The sequence below is a fragment of the Somniosus microcephalus genome, chromosome 15, assembly GCF_052327205.1.
Source record: "Somniosus microcephalus isolate GS21.2 chromosome 15, FLI_Smic_1.0, whole genome shotgun sequence".
NCBI lineage: Eukaryota > Metazoa > Chordata > Chondrichthyes > Squaliformes > Somniosidae > Somniosus > Somniosus microcephalus.
The window spans coordinates 17,387,657-17,406,244 of record NC_141001.1 but is presented as its reverse complement, the minus strand read 5'-3'; the positions used below and the strand labels follow the sequence as shown (position 1 = coordinate 17,406,244).

Here is an 18,588-nt window from a genome sequence, read left to right as displayed (position 1 = left end):
GGCGGCCATTCGCCTCGAAGGCGGTATACTGGCAGTCCTCAGGACGGATAGGGAGTTGGTGGTAGGCCGACTTAAGGTCGATGGTCGAGAATACTCGGTATTGTGTGATCTGATTGACCATATCAGATATGCGGGGAAGGGGGTATGCGTCCAGCTGGGTGTACCTGTTTATGGTCTGGCTGTAGTCGATGACCAGGCGGTTTTTATTGCCGGTCTTAACGACCACGACCTGGGCACGCCAGGGGCTGGTGCTCCCCTCGATGATGCCCTCCTTCAGGAGACGCTGCACCTCGGAGCTAATGAAAGCTCTGTCCCCGGCGCTGTACCGCCTGCTCTTGGTAGTGACGGGTTTGCAGTCGGGGGTGAGGTTAGCGAACAGGGAAGGTGGCGGGACCTTGAGGGTGGATAGGCCGCAGGTGTTACGCGGTGGGCGGTTTAAAATCTGTTGGTTGTCGACTGAGTGGGGGGAGGGGTCCGCCGTATGCTAGCGTGACGCTTTGGAGGTGGGATTGGAAGTCTAGACCTAGTAGGACGGCAGCGCATAGCTGGGGCAGGACGAGGAGTTTAAAATTTTTATACTCTGTGCCCTTAACCGACAGGGTCACAACACAGTAGCCGCTGATGTCTGTGGCGTGGGACCTCGATGCCATCGAGATCCAGTTGCGCGTTGGCCGGACAGTGAGGGAGTAGTGGCTCACCGTGTCTGGGTGGATGAAACTCTCCGTGCTTCCGCTGTCGAACAGGCAGGTCGTGGCGTGGCCGTTTACTTTGATGTCCATCATGGACTTGGACAGGTGGTGCGGGCGGGCTTGGTCCAGTGTGACGGAGGCTAGTGTATAGCTGAGCGAGTTGCTGTCGTCTGCGGGTGAGGCGGTGGTCGGGTCTGGAGGCACGGTGGCGGTCGAGCGTGGTGGGTAAAATGGCGGCGCCCACGAGGTTGGACAAAATGGCGGAGAAGATGGCTGCCCCCACAACTCACATGAGGCACTGCTGGTGTCGGTTGCCTGGATCAAAGATGGCCGCCCCATGACTCACATGTGGGGATGCTGGCCTCTGTGGCCTTGATAGAAGATGGCCGCCCCCACAGCTTGCATGAGGCACTGCTGGCCTCTGTTGATCTCCCTCTGCAGGCCTTTGCAAAGTGGCCTTCAGGCAGCTCGAGCAGGTCGCGTTTCTGGCTGGGCAGCGCGCCCTCGGGTGTTTCGCCTGGCCGCAGAAGAAGCAGCCGGCGGCCCGATCGCGGGGGTGTGATGTCGCAGCCGGTACCGGGGGTGGCGGTCCCGATCGGGTCCGGGACGCCGACGCTGAGGTAGGTCCCAGGGGGGGTGCTGCGGGGGGTATTGCGGTCGGGGTCGGTCCCGAGTCCCAGGCTCGCAAATTACAGTACCTGGAATATGCCTCGAGGTCCCGATGGGCCACTTCTAGGGAGCGAGCGAGGGCTGCAGCTTTGTCCAGGTCGAGGTCCTTTGCTTCAAGCAGTCTTTGCCGTGAGTAGTCGGACCGCAGGCCTTTCACGAAGGCATCGCGGACATTGTCTTCAGTATTTTCTGCCGCCGTTACCGCTTTAAAGTTACAGTCCCTGCCGAGTGCTTGTAGCGCCTGTAAAAATTCATCTACAGACTCTCCTGGCTGTTGCGGGCGGGATCTTAGGAGGTGTCTGGCATACATGGAATTTACCGGGCACTGGTACTGTCGTTTCAGCCGGTTGATGGCGTCCTCGTATGTTTTAAGGTCCCGGATGAGTGCGAATACTTTAGGGCTCACTTGGGCGGTCAGAACTCTTAGCTTGGATTTCTGAGGCACGCCGGATTCTCCCAGGTAGGACTCGAAACAGCTCAGCCAGTGTTCGAAGTCGAGGGCTGAGTTTGCTGCCTGTGGGTTTAGATCCAGGTACGGTGGTCGGAGGGCTCGCAGCCAAGCCGGCTGCTGTGGCTGTTGTAGCTGGGCGTCTGGCTGGTCGTTTGGCTGCTCGTCTGACTGCTCGTTTGGCTGCTCAAGTAACGACATTTTAAAATTTAGCCAATAAAATTGATATACCTATCAATTATCCAATGAAAAGCGACGAGTTAAGAAAGTAACTATAGGTTTTTATTGGCTAAATAACAGAGCCCACCCTCGTGGGTGATCGGATCCAACAAGGAGGAATACCAGCCAGTCGACCACCTTTATACCTGGGCAGGTAGGTGGAGCCGTGGGCCGAGTCAGCAGTGGTCAGCCCAGGTATAACAGCGTGACAAGAGGCGACCTCGTATAGTGATACAACAGTGTGAACAGTGATAACCATAGAGTAACGATATAACAGTGATAACTATAGTGTAACGATAGTGAACGATAAAAGTGGTTTACCACAATGGGATTGGGGGTACGGTACTAACTTGGATAGAGAACTGGTTGGCAGACAGGAAGCAAAGAGTTGGAATAAACGGGTCTTTTTCCGAGTGGCAGGCAGTGACTAGTGGGGTATCGCAGTGATCAGTGCTAGGACCCCAGCTATTCACAATATATATTAATGATCTAGACGAGGGAACTAGATGTAATATCTCCAAGTTTGCAGATGGCACAAAGCTGGCTGGGCGTGTGTGCTGTGAGGAGGATGCCGAGAAACTCCAGTATGATTTGGACAGGTTGGGTGATTGGGCAGATGCATGGCAGATGCAGTATAACGTGGATAAATGCGAGGTTATCTACTTTGGTGGCAAAAACAGGAAGGCAGATTATTATCTGAACGGCAATAGATTGGGAGAAGTGGAAGTGCAATGAGACCTGGGTGACCTTGTGCACCAGTCGCTGAAGGTAAGCATGCAGGTGCAGCAGGCGGTAAGGAAGGCAAATGGTATGTTGGCTGTCATAGCGAGAGGATTCGAGTACAGGAGCAAGGATGTCTTGCTGCAGTTGTACAGGGCCTTGGTGAGACCACACCTTGAGTATTGTGTGCAGTTTTGGCACCTTAACTGAGGAAGGATGATCTTGCCATGGAGGGAGTGCAGCGCTGATTCATCAGGCTGATACCTGGGATGGCAGGAATGACGTATGAGGAGAGATTGGGTCGATTGGGCTTATATTCGTTGGAGTTTAGAAGAATGAGAGGGGATCTCATTGAAACTTAAAAATTCTAACAGGACTAGACAGACTAGATGCAGGAAGGATTTTCCCGATGGCGGGGAGTCCAGAACCAGGGGTCACAGGGGTAAGCCATTTAGGACAGAGATGAGGAGGAATTTCTTCACTCAGAGTGGTGAACCTGTGGAATTCTCTACCACAGAAGGCAGTTGAGGCCAATTCATTAAATATATTCAAGAAGGAGTTTGATATATTTCTTAAGCCTAAAGGGATCAAGGGATATGGGGAGAAAGCAGGGACAGGGCACTGAATTTGGATGATCAGCCATGATCTCATTAAATGGTGGAGCAGGCTCGAGGGGCCGAATGGCCTACTCCTGCTCCTATCTTCTATGTTTACCTGAGATTGCAGACGGGGCTTCGGCTTAACGTCTTATCTGAAAGACGGCACCTTCGACAGTGCAGCACTTACTCCATCCTGCATTGAAGTGTCAGCCTAGATTATGTGCTTAAGTCTCTGGAGTGAGACTTGAACCCACAACATTCTGATTCAGAATCAAGAATGCTATGACTGAGCTAAGCCTGACATTTAGCAGTCATCTGAGTTTGCAAATGCTCCATCTGGAAGATGTCTCTCTGCTCCAAAAAGAAGCACTATTCTCCGTAGTACCTCCAAAGCTGCATTCTGGAATGGTGCTGTTCTGCGTCATAACCTAGCTCCAATCATTTCTCCCTTCCAGCAGCAAAACAGCTTCAAATGCAACCAGCAGTCCTTTAAGAGTTTTTGATACCAAATAACCTACCCTTTGATCATGGTGAACTCTCAATGCATTATGTGTTATGCGCTGCAATATTATGCAAATGAGCTGACCTTGCATTATAGTGCGAGATCAGTTAATATCACTGCAGGCATGCACGTAGAGAGCACCCATTCTGCCACTACTGAGCTAGACTGCATTATCCGCTCTATACTGTAAAAAGGCTAAGTTTGTATAAGTTGTTATTCCTGAAACTTTATGTAGGAAATCAGTAACAATCCATTCAAAAAAGGAACTAAACTTTATTTATTTTTCTCTTTAGGTATGTTTTTTCCAAAAGTCCTGGTTTACCCACCACTGTGCCAAAACCAGATCCAAATGTCAATATTGGACAAGATATGGGGTTCTCTGAAACAGATGTTTTAAAGATAAACAAGTTGTATCAGTGCAGTAAGTGTAATGTACATATTTACTTTTCTGAAATGCATTGTCCTTTAATGCTTGCTGACTGCAATCTGAGGGAGGTCACTGGTCCTGAGAGATCTTGCGTATCTTCCAGTAGCTACCAACAGAGTGATGTGAGAGGCGACTATGACTGGGAAATTCCTCGGAGCTGCTTCCTCTCGCTGGTGTTACTTCGCTGGAAATGCAGCGGAAACCCAGTTTATGCGCATTAACAATGCTTCCGCTGCACTTCTGGTTAAGGAATACCAGCAGACTGGGAGCAGCTACAAGGAATTACTCGGCCTATGAATCATAACCCTTGGCTAGAATAAAATTAAATAAAAAATCAGACCCAATCTCTCCTTTATATTTATTTTCATTCTATTTTTAGTATGTGTTTTAATCATCATTGTTATGAATGCTGAGATTGAAATACATTTTTGTTGCACCACTGATGCTGACATTAGCCACTACCAACTGTGATGTGGAGATGCCGGTGTTGGACTGGGGTGGACAAATGTGAGAAGTCACACAACACCAGGTTATAGTCCAACAGCTTTATTTGAAATCACAAGCTTTCGGAGCGCTGCTCCTTCGTCAGGTGAAGTGAAGAGATGCACATAGGCACAGCATAAATAGTCAGAGAACACTGCCAGATGATTACAGGTAATCTTTCTAACTGCCCTTTATCCCACCTCGGCAGAGAGATAATCACAGCAATCAAAGGTGTGGATGGTGTCCAAACAGGTCAGTCAGGAAAACATTACATCAAAGAACAATGAGGTGGGGTCACAAGGGGTCAAATGTTGCAGATGCTGGGGTCTGTATGAAAAACAAAGAACAATAAAAAAAAAAAAAATTTTTTTGCTGGAAATCGCAGCAAAACCGGCCAGACCTGCTGTGATTGCGAGCAAAAAAATTTTTTTTTTTGTTTGTTTTTTGTTTTTCATACAGACCCCAGCATCTGCAACATTTGACCCCTTGTGACCCCACCTCATTTGATGTAATGTTTTTCTGACTGACCTGTTTGGACACCATCCACACCTTTGATTGCTGTGATTATCTCTCTGCCGAGGTGGGATAAAGGGCAGTTAGAAAGATTACCTGTAATCATCTGGCAGTGTTCACTGACTATATATGCTGTGCCTATATGCATCTCTTCACTTCACCTGACGAAGGAGCAGCGCTCCGAAAGCTTGTGATTTAAAGTAAAGCTGTTTGACTATAACCTGGTGTTGTGTGACTTCTCACATTTGACTACCAACTGTGATGGCGTTTCTTATTCATAACACTGTCAATTAGTTAATTACTGCTCAGTGTCTCTTTTATTTTTGGAAGACTAATCTTCCTCTGACTAGTTCTTGTAAAAACATGCAAGGGTAGATTTGCTAATCAGTTGTGCCCACTAAATGCGTGTAAAGTGGGTCTGAGCAATCAGTTATGCCAGATATTTATCTGTTTAGCACCTCAGTTCAATTTCTGGTCAGGATTTAAACAGGTGCGGTGTGCAGCCAATAGTTTCCCCAATCATAATATGTAAGTGATGCCCGGATGACATAACTCGGAGTTGTGTGCACTTTCCTGCAATTTTCACCAGAATGGTACCAAGTCTTAAGCTTGTCCATATAAAATTACTACCTAGATGTTAGGGGTTCAGTTGCGTATCTTGTCTTCTTAGGCAGTCCCTCGGAACCGAGGATGACTTTCTTCCACATTAAAAATGAGTTCGCAGGTGACTGATGAGTCCAATGCGGGACCTACAGTCTCTGTCACAGGTGGGGCAGACGGTGGTTGAAGGGGCGGGTGGGTGGAGTGCTTGGGTTGACGTGCGCTCCTTGTGCTGCCTGCGCTTGGCTTCCGCTTGCTCCCGGCAAAGAGACTCGAGGTGTTCGGCGCCTTCCCCGATGCTTCTCCTCCACTTTGTGCGGTCTTGGGCCAGGGATTCCCAGGTGTCGGTGGGGATGTTACACTTTTTCAAGGAGGCTTTGAGGGTGTCCTTGAAGCGTTTCCTCTGCCCACCTGGGACTCTCTTGTCGTGCCAGAGCTCCGAGTAGCGCGCTTGTTTTGGGAGTCTCGTATCGGGCATGCGGACAATGTGACCCGTCCATCGGAGCTGATTGAGCATGGTCAAAGCTTCGATGCTGGGGATGTTGGCCTGAGCAAGAACACTGGCGTTGGTGCGCCTATCCTGCCAATGGATTTGCAGGATCTTGCGGAGGCAGCGTTGGTGGTACCTCTCCAGTGCTTTGAGGTGCCTGCTGTACATGGTCCATGTCTCTGAGGCATACAGCAGGGTGGGTATCACTGCTGCTCTGTAGACCATGAGCTTAGTGCCGGGTTTGAGGTCCTGGTCTTCAAACACTCTCTTCCTCAGGCGACCAAAGGCTGCACTGGCACATTGAAGGCGGTGTTGGACTTCATCGTCGACATCTGCCCTTGTTGACAGTAGGCTCTCGAGGTATGGAAAGTGGTCCACGTTGTCCAAGGCCTTGTCGTGGATTTTGATAATCGGGGTGCAGTACTGTGTGGCGGGGGCAGGTTGGAATTCAATTTCAAGATGGCTCCTGTGCTGGCAGCTTTCTAGCGAGTTCCTTTGCCATCCTTTGCTCTTTCTCCCCAGTCTCTTCTTCTGCTGTTTAAGTTCCCCTGGCTCTAATAGTGGGTGCATTTTATCCCTAACTGCAAGTTCAAGCTGCAAGGTTAAAGTTACCTGAGCTCAGTGCCCATCCCCCAACCATGCCTGTTCTTTGTTCTCAGTGAGCACTGGCTCTTCACTTAAACTTAGCTCCCAAATTCCCAGACCTTTCTGCCGTCAAAACTATGCTTCTCCACTAGACTAGTGATCTAGTTGCGCATAGAAGTGCAGCATTTAAATAGGTCTATAAGAAGACTAATTGCAGTGCTGATGGGACAGCCTATACTTGAAAGAGTTCTGACCAATATCATCATGGAGATGTTAACTAGAGCAGTAGGGGAGAGTTTAAATTAATTTGGCAAGGGGGAGGGGGAAAGCCAAAAAAGTATAGTAGGCAGCTAGGAGGGAAAAGTATACTCTGGATGCATAGATAATATGGTGGTAGTAAAGTTTAAACAGGGTAAGATAGTATAGTGAAAAATGGGAGCCAAAAAAAATTGCTAAACAAATAGATTCCAAGCTAAATTATATATATCAATGCACAAACATTAAAAAAAAATTGGATAATTAGCACTATTGCTTAAACAGAAAATCATGGCATTATAGCAGCAACAGAAATGTGACTGCAGCTGGATCAGGACTGGCAATTAAATATTCCTGGATATAAAGGAGGAAAAATTCAGTATCACCCAGTTTGGGGTGCCATTATCGGCCGTGTGCAAAATTTAGCGCCTGGCGCTAATTATCGCCTCCGACGGCAAACTTGGCTTTTATCACCCCTGGAGGTGATTGGAGCGCTATATCAGGCGCTACACACCTCTCTTAAGGTGCTAAGGCCGAGGAGCGAGGCGCAACCTCAGAGCGTGGGCGCAGCACAGGTGTTGTCAGTTACCGATTGAACACAGACACACTGGTGCCGGTCAGTTCTTAAAGCGGGGGGTCGATCTTGCTCTCCAGCCACACCCTGTTTATTGCAGCCTTGAATCTCGGCCTGGACAGACCTGTGCCTAAATCTTCCAGCCAAGGACTATGGAGAGGGCCAGGGAGCGAGCACAGCGCTTCAGCGAGCGGGCCTTGGAGGCTCTGGTTGGCACAGTGGAAAGCAGAAGATCTATACTGTACCCAGAGAGTGGCAGGAGGCCTTTGCCACGCGAGTACAGAAGAGTGTGGAGGGAGGTGGCTCAGAGCGTCTCCTCAAGGAGCATGGTGCCCAGGACCCATATCCAATGCAGAAAAAAGTTCAACGACCTCACTCGGGTCGTCAGGGTGAGTGGCTTTTTTTCAAAACCTCTCCACCTCGACCTCTCTATGGCCACAGGGACTGAAAAGCCCAAAGTCCAACACTCATCCAACACCTATGGCCCTTTCATCAAACACACACGCACATTCCACACTTTGCATACAGTAAGGGCTATTCAACTATGGGAGGCACATCAGGCAAGACCATGGCTGTATATTGTAAGGGCTAATCAACTATGGGAGGCACATCAGGTAAGACCATGGCTGCATACAGTAAGGGTTATTCAACTATGGGAGGCACATCAGGCAAGACCATGGCTGTATATTTACTCAGACGCCGTCCTTTTTCTTGCAGGCCAAGCTATCTCATAATAGGAGACAGCAGCAACGGATGGGTGGAGGGCGGCCTCAGCTGCAACCCCTCAGCGATCTTGAGGTGCGCGTCCAGAGGATAGTGGCAAGCCGGGTGATCGGTCCCGTCGCCACTGGAGACGCCAAACCCGTTCTGGACAGCAATGGTAAGGTCATCACCTTTTTGTCCTCTCTCCTTCCACTTGTTCCTCACAACACCAGCCTTTGACACTTTCAATCCAACTTACTAAATCGCTGCACTCATTCCTCCCTTGCTGCCACCCTGTCCTCACTCTAAAGCCACTCTTGTACCTCGCTGCTTTCAGATGGTGATTCACCAGTTGAGGAGACGGGCCCTCAAGCTGCCAGTGGGAGTGAAGCTGAAGGCGAGGAGGAAGAGGAAGCCGGAGCATCAGCGCCACCCTCTCCCGAGGAAGCCCATGCCCACACTGGGAACACGCCTTCCCTGGAGGGGAGCAGGGGGGAATGGTCTGATGAGGGTGAAGCTCCAGGACCCAGCGGGCTGCAGCAACGCGATGGGGGTAGGGAAGCTCGGGGGCCTTCTCCCCGGAGGGAGGGTATGCCATCAAGTCCTACTGCACTGGACACAGAGGAGGAGCGGATATTCGCTGAAATTAACACACAGGCGGCGCAGAGGCACACTGAGCTCATGGATGCAGTGGGAAGGGTGCCCGAATGCATTGAATCACTGGCAAGGAGTGTGGAGCACTTCGCTTTACTCAGGCGGATGCCACGCAACTGCTTAGTGCTGCAATGCAGTCACTGGCTGCCATGAGCCCATCTCAGACTGCTCTCATGCAGACTCAGATTGAGGCCACGCGAGCACTGACTATTGCCATCCTCGCTGGTTCGGACACATTTCCCCAGGGCTCTCACCGCGCCGCAGCAGGCCAGCAATCTGTGCTCCAGCAGATTGCTCCGGATGCTGAAGTGCTGCCCCGTGGGAGGGCCAGTGTGTCGGTCGAGCAGGGAGTTTCTCAAGATGACAGCATTCCTGCTGCCACCACTGTCACTTCTCCACTGCATTTGCCACCGCCTGTAGGACAGACTGCTGCCGCCCATGCAGAGTTGGTGCAGTCTGCAGCCAGGCCCAGAGCTGGTCGAGGCCGTCCCTCAAGGGCATCTGCAGTCTCAGGTTGTGACAATCAGCAGCCTTCCACCAGCCTTGCTGCAGCCACTGGGGTCCCATTACGGAGGAGCTGTAGGGTGGGAAGGGGGGAAGTGCGCAAGGGAAGGAGATCACCCTCGAAGGGCAAAAAGTAGGTGTGACAAAATGTTGTTCCTTTTTTTATTAAAGGCCGACGTTCGTGGTCAAATGTTTTCACTATTTTGGACATTGTCTCCAGGTTGTGAGAGCCAGTTATGTTAATGAGTTTTTTTTGTGTTTCTTTCTGTTAGTTTGTCATGCGGAAATGACACACGCAGAGTTTGTAAAATAAAAATGTTTTTGTATTCAAAATCTACATGTTTGGTCTTTGCAATCATTGTTGCCTTGACTGGCTTAGGGGTTGCGGGTTGGTTTCATTCAGGTTGTTCTCAATGGCAGAAGCCATTTCCTCAGAAGGGGCCTAGAAGCGGCTTGCTATCAGCCTTTCATGGATGGCCCTTCCACTTTCTAAATTGTGTGCCTCCCTCCCACCTTGGTGCTGCTGATGATCATCCTCCTCATCTTCCTCCTCCTCTTCCTCCTCCTCCTCTGGTGGTGCTCCAAGGCCTGGTGGCATTGGCTGTCTCCTGAGGATTGCCAGGTTATGCAGCATGCAGCACACAACAACGAAGTGGGAGACTCGCTCAGGCAAGTACTGCAAGGCTCCTCCAGAATGGTCCAGACAGCGGAACCATTGCTTGAGCACGCAGATCGTATGCTCAACGATGTTCCTGGTAGCTAGATGGCTCTCGTTGTATCGCAGCTCAGCAGGGGTGTTGGGCGAACAGAGCGGTGTCATCAGCCAGGTACACAGAGGATATCACTTGTCCCCGAGAAGCCAACCACCTGGGTGATGTGGTGCCTGGAAAAGTTCTGCCACAGTAGTCTGGTGCAGGATGAAGGCATCGTGGCAGCTGCCAGGATAGTGGGCATTGACAGCGAGTATCAGCTGTCTGTGGTCACAGACCAACTTAACGTTTAAGGAATGGAAGCCCTTTCGGTTGCGGAAATCCTCTGCATTCTCATGCGGAGCACGCAAAGCCACATGCGTGCAGTCAATGGCGCCCTGCACCATGGGGAAGCCCGCTATCCTAGCAAAGCCCATTGCGTGTTCTTGCTGCTTGTCCGGGGTCATGGGGAAAGAGATGTACTCTCGTCTCCTTTTAAAGAGGGCATTTGTGACCTGACGGATGCAGCAATGCACCGCGAACTGGGAGATATTGGCAATGTCCCCAGTAGCTGATTGAAATGAGCCGGTGGCATAAAAGTTGAGAGCCACTGGTATCTTCACTGCCACCGACAGAGACGTCCTGCTCCTCAGTTGAGGCTGCAGATCTGGCTGAAGCAGGTGGCAGAGCTCAGTAACCACCTCCTTGCTGAAGCGCAGCCTTCGCAAACACTGCTCCTCAGACATATTAATGTAGGAGAATTGTTGGCGAAATACCCTGGGAGGGTAAGGTCTCCTGTACAGAGGCCTGTTGGCCCTCCTCCGTCTGGCCATGATTGCCACTCTCTCTCTGCGTCTCTGTGCCCTCCGAATGTGATGGCGCAGGACGACGCCCCCATTCATTGCAGCCCCCATAGTATCTTGGCAATCAAAGTAATGAAGGTCAGAAACCAAAGTACCTGCAAAGTTATGGTCAGAAGCCAAAACTACTTCAGACAGCGTTGACTCAATGCAGAAGTCTCTCTTTCTCTTTTTGTCTCTCTTAAAATCTCTCTCTCTCTCTCTCAGAATGAGTGGTGCAAAAACGGCTACCACACAAAAGCCAGGAAGAGGCCCCCTTTAAATAGCGCCCCCCCAGCCCCACAGCGACTGGGAAGCGTTCCAGTCTACCTGTCGTTGGTTATGCCAGGCGGAAAGGAGGGGGGCGCCACTCAATTTCCGTTCCGGGGCGTCACAAGGACGTTGCACTCTCAAATGACGTCAAGATCTGCATGCGCAGAAGATCGGGCGGTATTGTTTAGCGCCGCCGCAAAATGTCCGGTCAATTCCGCGAGAGGCGCAGAGATTGCCTTGCCCGGGCGCTAGTTGCTTTGCGCTCCATCAGCTCTCTCTTAAGGCGCTAACGGGAGGCGCAAACCAACTGAATTTTTCCCCCAAAATCTTCGGGAGGGATAGGGAAAAAGGAATGGGAGAAGGGGTGTTGATAGTAATGGCAAAAAATATCATAGCACTAGAGAGCAATAGAGATATAGGGGCTAATATTTCTTGGGGATTCTGCTGGTCTTATACCATAGCTGTTGTGGAAGACTAGTGGGACCCCTCCCACCCCCACCCCCACCCCCCAGAAGACAGCAGAGACCAAGTTGTTCCCTGCACAAGGGCAAACTACATTGACAGCTATACATATACAAGTGAGCTGGAGCGGAAATTTCTCACATGGAGTAGCAGGTCTACATTCACAGCGCACCTTGCTTCAATGGCTCCCAAATTTCCATCTGGAACCAGTGTTTGGATCGCCCCACAACAGCCCTTTACAACTCTAATGCCTTGCATTACAGGTTACTTCTAACACTTGTCCTCCGAGTCACATCCGCTGTCTACTGCTACCTGGGAAATTTCCTTCAAATACCTACCTTCACCTTATGCTGTTAATATTGTTCCAAGGGGAAACTGGCACACATTGCCCAGGAGAGAAAGGTCACTAGGGACCAGATTTAACAGAGCTAAGTGTGCTTGAGGAGAGACAATCAAACTGCAGGGGCAGCCAGCCACATTAGCAGTCAGAGATGGCAAAGTCAGTGTGCCAGTACCAGCTGCAGAGGAGTGGGATCAAAGCAGAACATACAGCATTTTGAAGAAACAAGCTGGCATTGAACTCCAGAGCTGTTTCTATCTCATCACCCTCCCTGGGTGCTGCAAAAACTATTGCCTCATTCCCCCTTTCTTCCATAGGTCCAGCACAGCAAGGGGTGGGTAGGAAAAGGAAGAAGATGATGATGAAGAGGGGGAAGGAGATCAGTACTTCTTGTTCAGTTACAAAGATTTTGGTGATTCATAGAGAATGAGGGAGCTGCAGGAGCTGGGAGTGGCTGCTAGTTCTCCAGTGATGGTTGCAAGGCCGTCTACCCTTGGCTGAGGAAGAAGCAGACTAATGGATGAAAACAAAGATGTTCAATGAATATCACATATGCACAGGCATTGAGATGTGCAGTAATTGCTGGGGGGGTCGCAGCAAAGCTCACTGCCCTTAGGGAAACTTTTTCCTTTTTGCATACATCATGTGGTAGCCACTCAACTGACCCCTGATTGCCCCCCCCCCCCCCAACAACCACAACCACTGTAGTGTCCCAGGATAAGTAGGTGCCTCCACCTCAACAGAAGCACAGACTGGAGGTACTGGGGGCAGGCTTGATAGAGCCCTGCATTCTGGCTTTCAGACACTTTAAGCTGGTTTGCAGGAGACACTCTCAGGGCTTTCGGGTTCCAATGCAAATCATTTCCATGGCAATCATCACAGAAGAGTCCTGTGAGCTTGAGTTCCAGGTTCCTCAGCCTCCTCCACATCTGGACCCACTTTCTTCTGGAATTCCATTTCCATTCCTTCCTGAATCATGTTGGGAAATGCACAGCAAACAATGATATGAGAGACCTGCTGAGTGCCCCTGCAGATCTATCAAGGCAGCAAAACTTTGTCTTCCAAACCCCCTGTAGTTTTCTGAATGTCCACTCTAGCTGATGAATGGGAGGAACAGGGAAAACAAGTGTGGATAAGTAATAGCCAGGTTTTTCTGAGAGCAGCTTGCTCCTGAACTGCAACCAGTGCTGTTGGAGGAATATTGAGTGCAAGGTACTCTGATATTTGTTTGGGTGTAATTTATGCTGCTGTGCCCCCTTCAAGTGCAGACAACATTAAAGCCGTAGAGGAAGAGTGTGGCCATGAAATTTGGGGGTGTAGCATCAGCTGTTAAGGCCGCTTCCGGCAGGTCCCACGGCGGCCACCATTTTGGGAGGTCGGTAACGCTGCCGTTGTCAGTGCTTGCTCCATATATTTAGATGAGGCAGATCGTGACGTCAATGAGTGTGCAATGCTGATTTGACACACGAACTGCCATTTCGGACGTTGCCACTCCATTCAACGCCCTCTCCTAATCACAACCAGCAGATCAAGCATTCAGGAGCAGGAAGGACCCCCCCCAGCAGCACTATTTAAAAGGATCATCAACAACTTGCAGCTGACTTGCTTTTTGACTTCTACTGGCTTTGTCTATGTTTCTACAACTGTTTGGAGCTTTCTAGAGTTATTTAAAGTTGCTGAGGTGACAGGCAGTGCTGTTGATAGTGGAGAATGCCTTGATTCTCATTTAAAGGGTTCTGTTCACACCACTTGCTCACAGTCATACTTGCTCGAGTATGATAGGGAGATGGAGCGGAGGCAGCGAAGAAGAGGACAAGATGATCACAGAGGGAGAAGTATGAGGGGCAGGATGCTCTCATCAGGAGTCCTTACCCACCTAGGGTCTTCCAAAAGTACTTCTACCTGCACTTGAGCCAGGAACAGCATTATTAGGAGGTTTTGTTTCACTAAGGAGGTGGTCTCAGAACTCTGTCACCTCCTGCAACCAGACCTGCAGCCTCAGAGCAGGGCGAACACGGCTCTTCCAGTGGCCCCCAGGGTCACTGTGGCCCTCAATCTTTTTGCCACCAGATCCTTCCAATCTGGAGCAGGCAACATAGCTAACATCTCCTAATTCGCCATCCATCGCTGCATCCAGAAGGTCACAGAGGCTCTCTACTCCAGGAGAAGGGACTTTGTTGTATTCTCTCTGAACAGAGAGAAACAGGACAAGCGCACACGTGGCTTTGCCAGGATAGCGGGCTTCCCCATGGTGCAAGGTGCCATCGACTGCGCACATGTAGCTTTGTGGTCACCGTATACCAATTCTGAGATGTATCAAAAATGCATAGGCTACCACTCTCTTAATGTGCAACTCTTCTGCGACCACAGCCAGCATATCATAATGGTGAATGCCCAGTATCCTGGCAGCAGGCATGATGCCTTCATCCTGCGCCAGTCCGGTGTGCCAGCAATTTTCCAGCCACCATGTCAACCTGAGGGTGGCTGCTCGGAGACAAGGGCTATCCGTTCTGCACCTGGCTGATGACTGCCCTCACAGCTCCACCACGTGGCCAGTACTCATATAATGATAGCCATGCTACCACAAGGAATGTCAACGAGCAGATCATCGGGGTGCTAAAGCAATGGTTCTGCTGCCTTGACTGCTCGGGAGGGACCCTTCTGTACTCGCCGGAGCGGGTGTCCCATTTCTTGGTGGTCTACTGCATGCTCCACAACTTGGCCATCATGAACACCTAGCAGTTACCACCATGGGTTCCGGGACCACCTCAGGAGGAGGAGGGAGAAGAGGCAGAGGGGGAAGGAAGGAGGCAGGCAGCACATCCCTGTACCGGACGGGCTGTCCGTGAGCACCTCATCAGACTCCGGTTCCAGTGAATGAAATCCCAGATACCCATTGCCCACCACTTCCACATCATACCATACCTCTGTCATGGAACATCACAGCGTCCTCCTGGGCACAAAGCTGCATTGAGAGCCAACACTAAACAAACATTCCAAACTTTCTATAAATCTATAAATTTTTCAAATGCAAATTTGATATAATCAAAAGAACAAAGTTAACTAATCACCCTTGTGTATTCCCTTGGTATCTATTTCGTGTGCCTTTTCCTAATCTAGTGCTCCTACAAAGTGCTCCCCCAGTGGCTGCAACATGGCTGGTGGCTTTCAATGTGGGAGACTACAGATGGCCTTACAGGATAACTTTGAGCAGCTTTGGAACTAGATGGCCCGGCTGTAGACTGCACCACCTTGGCATGGGCGGCAGCAGTCTGGGCTGGCTGGATGACAGGCAGCAGCAAGGGCACTGGCGGAGTGGCAGTGGCGGGAGTAGGAATGCTGTGATCCTGACAGTGGACAGCAGGTTCTTGCTTCATGGAGCCACTGCCATTCCCCTGGAGCGGTGCCATAGCATTCATAGCAATCTGTTGCAGTAGCGACACTCGTGGTGCATTGAGCAGTGTGTGAGGCTTGTGGTGCAGATGGTGGGATATGGTGTTTATTGATGCCTTCACTTACTTTGACTAGCTGTGTGAGGTCATTAAACTTTTTGTGGTACTGGATCCAGGTCCTGGGGACAACACTGTTTGCAGTGACGGATGGAGTGATCTGCTCTCAGATCCTTTTTGTGGTCAAACTTGAAGGCTTCTTACCCCCATGCGGGTATAAGATATCTGGTGTCGTTGGACCCCCCCAGGACCAAGGCCTCCAGTGTCGCATCAGAAATGTTTTCACCCTTTCGCTCAGGTGTTGGGCCATGTCTGACAATGAGGAGTTTCTGCAACAAAGCACCTTCCCTGGAGAGAGCCTAGTCCAAACTTTATTGGCCAGTAGACTACACCCGATATTACCCCCCAAACCCCCTGCCCTCCACCACCCCGAGCGCTAAGCCAATCAACACCGCTTTTAGTGCTGAGATCCGCACTGCAATCATGTAAATGAGCAGGCAGCGCAAATTTTGCATGCAGTCTGCACCACTTAGATCGGATGCAGGAAAATAACAGTGGGCGTTGCCTCTGCCCATTTTCAGGCCTTATCCAATTTCTAGGTCTGTATGTATTTCTGTTCAGGAGCAGAATAGGAGCAAAGGATTCGCACCCATTCTTCATCTGAATGGCAGCCAATTTCATGCATTATTTGGGAGCAGGACAGAGGAAAATTGGCCCTAATGTGACTTGTGTGCTAATTTAGCTATACTTCCCCAAATTTAACATTGTGCGCGCAGTTAACCAGCAGATGAGGAAAATTACTATTTCTCAAATTTTAGGGACAAGTGGGGCTATTTTCCCCGATTTAGCGCTGGTAGTTTAGCCGCTAAAGAGCCTCCGAGATGGTCAACATGGGGTTTTGAGCTGCAATACCTGGTTAGCCCGTCTTTAGCCCAAGACGCCTTCTTGGTAAAGAAGTTTAAGTGCACGCTAAGATCGGCTGCCCCGAGGATGATTAAGCCTCTGATTACCAATTAAATTGGCCCCTAATGCTCAGAGGCTGCACGCCATTTTGCTGGCTAGCGCTGCAATTAACGACTCTAACAGCGACCAGCTGAACAGGAGTAAAGAAGTCGTTGGTGACGATTACGAGCGCTACTTAAAGGCATGCTCAGCTTTCACTGTTCACTTGCTGATTGAGATCGACTGACTACACTGTGTTTGAGGACTTTTTATACACATCTGGGACACTTTGTCAAGACTTCACCAACATTCAATCAACATTTTTTCCGGAATTTCTCTCAGAACTTCACCTAAAAAGAGTCAGTGCAGTGCTACTGTACCTTATTGGAGATCACAGAAATCACAGAAACCCCACAGTGCAGATAGAGGCCATTTCGGCCCATCGAGCCTGCACCGACACATATCCCACCCGATCCCCGTAACCCCTACACCAACACATATCCCACCCTATCCCTGTAACCCCACGTATTTAACCCCCCTAACACTAAGGGTCAATTTATCATAGCCAATCAACCTAACCCGCACATCTTTGGACTGTGGGAGGAAACCGGAGCACCCGGAGAAAACCCACGCAAACACGGGGAGAATGTGCAAACTCCACACAGACAGTCGCCCCAGGCCGGATTCGAACCCGGGTCTCTGGCGCTGTGAGGCAACAGTGCTAACCACTATGCCACCGTGCTGCTTGGGAGTCCTGGGAGTCCTGGGAGTCACCAGGAGAAAGGGAGTGGTTGGTCATGGGGATCTTGCTAGGGGCCCCTCTTGGTCTGGAGGAAGAATGGGAGGAGGAGATGAGGCCAGGCAGATCAGCACCAGCTGCTGGAGGAGAGCAGGACAGGAGGGCTCTCAGCAGTAGGCCCTATCCACCCAGGATCTTCAGAGAACATTACTATGTATACATGACCTAAGACCAGTGTATGAGGAGGCTGCGCTTTACCAAGGATGTCGTCACAGAGATCTGTAGCCTCATGGAAGGAAGACTTGGACCTCGCTGTACAGCAGAGACTGCATTGCCTGTGGCAATCAAGGTCACAGTAGCACTTAATTTTTATGCTAGTGGAACCTTCCAGGCTGCTGTAGGTGATATCAGTCACAAGGAGGAACTCCCTCCCTAACAGCACTGTGGGAGTACCTTCACCACACAGACTGCAGCGGTTCAAAAAGGTGGCTGACCACCACCTTCTCAAGGGCAATTAGAGATCGGCAATAAATGCTGGCCTTGCCAGCGACACCCACATCCCATGAATGAATAATAAAAAAAAATCACAATCCTCTGTGCGCTTCTGCATAAGGGAGGTCGCTGAGGCTCTATACACTCTGAAGAATGACTGTATATCATTCCCTTTTGCCAGAAAAGACCAGAGGCAGAGAGCTCTAGGATTCCACAGGATGGAATCCCCATGGTCAAGGGAGCCATTGACTGCACACATGTAGCCATGCAAGCCCCTCATTTGAACACAGAGGTGTTCAGGAATAGGAAGGGATTCCATTCCCTTAATGTGCAGCTCGTGTGTGACTACAACATGCAGGTGTATGCCTGCTATCCAGGGAGCTACCATGATGCTTTTGTAATGAGACAGTCATCCATCCCACAGATCTTTGAACCCCAACACAATGTGCATGCCTGGTTACTTGGTGACAAGGGATACCCACTGATACCATGGCTCATGACTCCCCTGATAAAACTCCAGACACCAGCTGAGCACTCATACAATGAGAGCCATTCTGTCACCAGGAATATCATTGAACAGATCATTGGATCCTCAAGCAGAGGTTCCCTGGAGGTACCCTGCAGTACTCGGTCTCCAGATTTGTGCTGACTTGCTGCATACACCACAATATGGCAATCATAAGAAACCAGCAGTTACCATCAACAATTGTGCCAGAGGGTCAAGCTCAGG

The 18,588-nt window shown here is 50.2% G+C and overlaps 1 protein-coding gene across 4 annotated transcripts in view; it reads left to right on the top strand.

Annotated features, from left to right (window-relative positions):
• LOC147106565 (high choriolytic enzyme 1-like) overlaps window positions 1-18,588 on the top strand; it is a 392,254-nt gene that overhangs the window by 163,465 nt on the left and 210,201 nt on the right. For all 4 annotated transcript variants that reach the window (XM_086007518.1, XM_086007519.1, XM_086007516.1 and 1 more), the window contains exon 9: window positions 4,140-4,267. In XM_086007518.1, coding sequence (XP_085863644.1) covers window positions 4,140-4,267 — 128 coding nt within the window. The remainder of the gene's footprint in view (window positions 1-4,139; window positions 4,268-18,588) is intronic.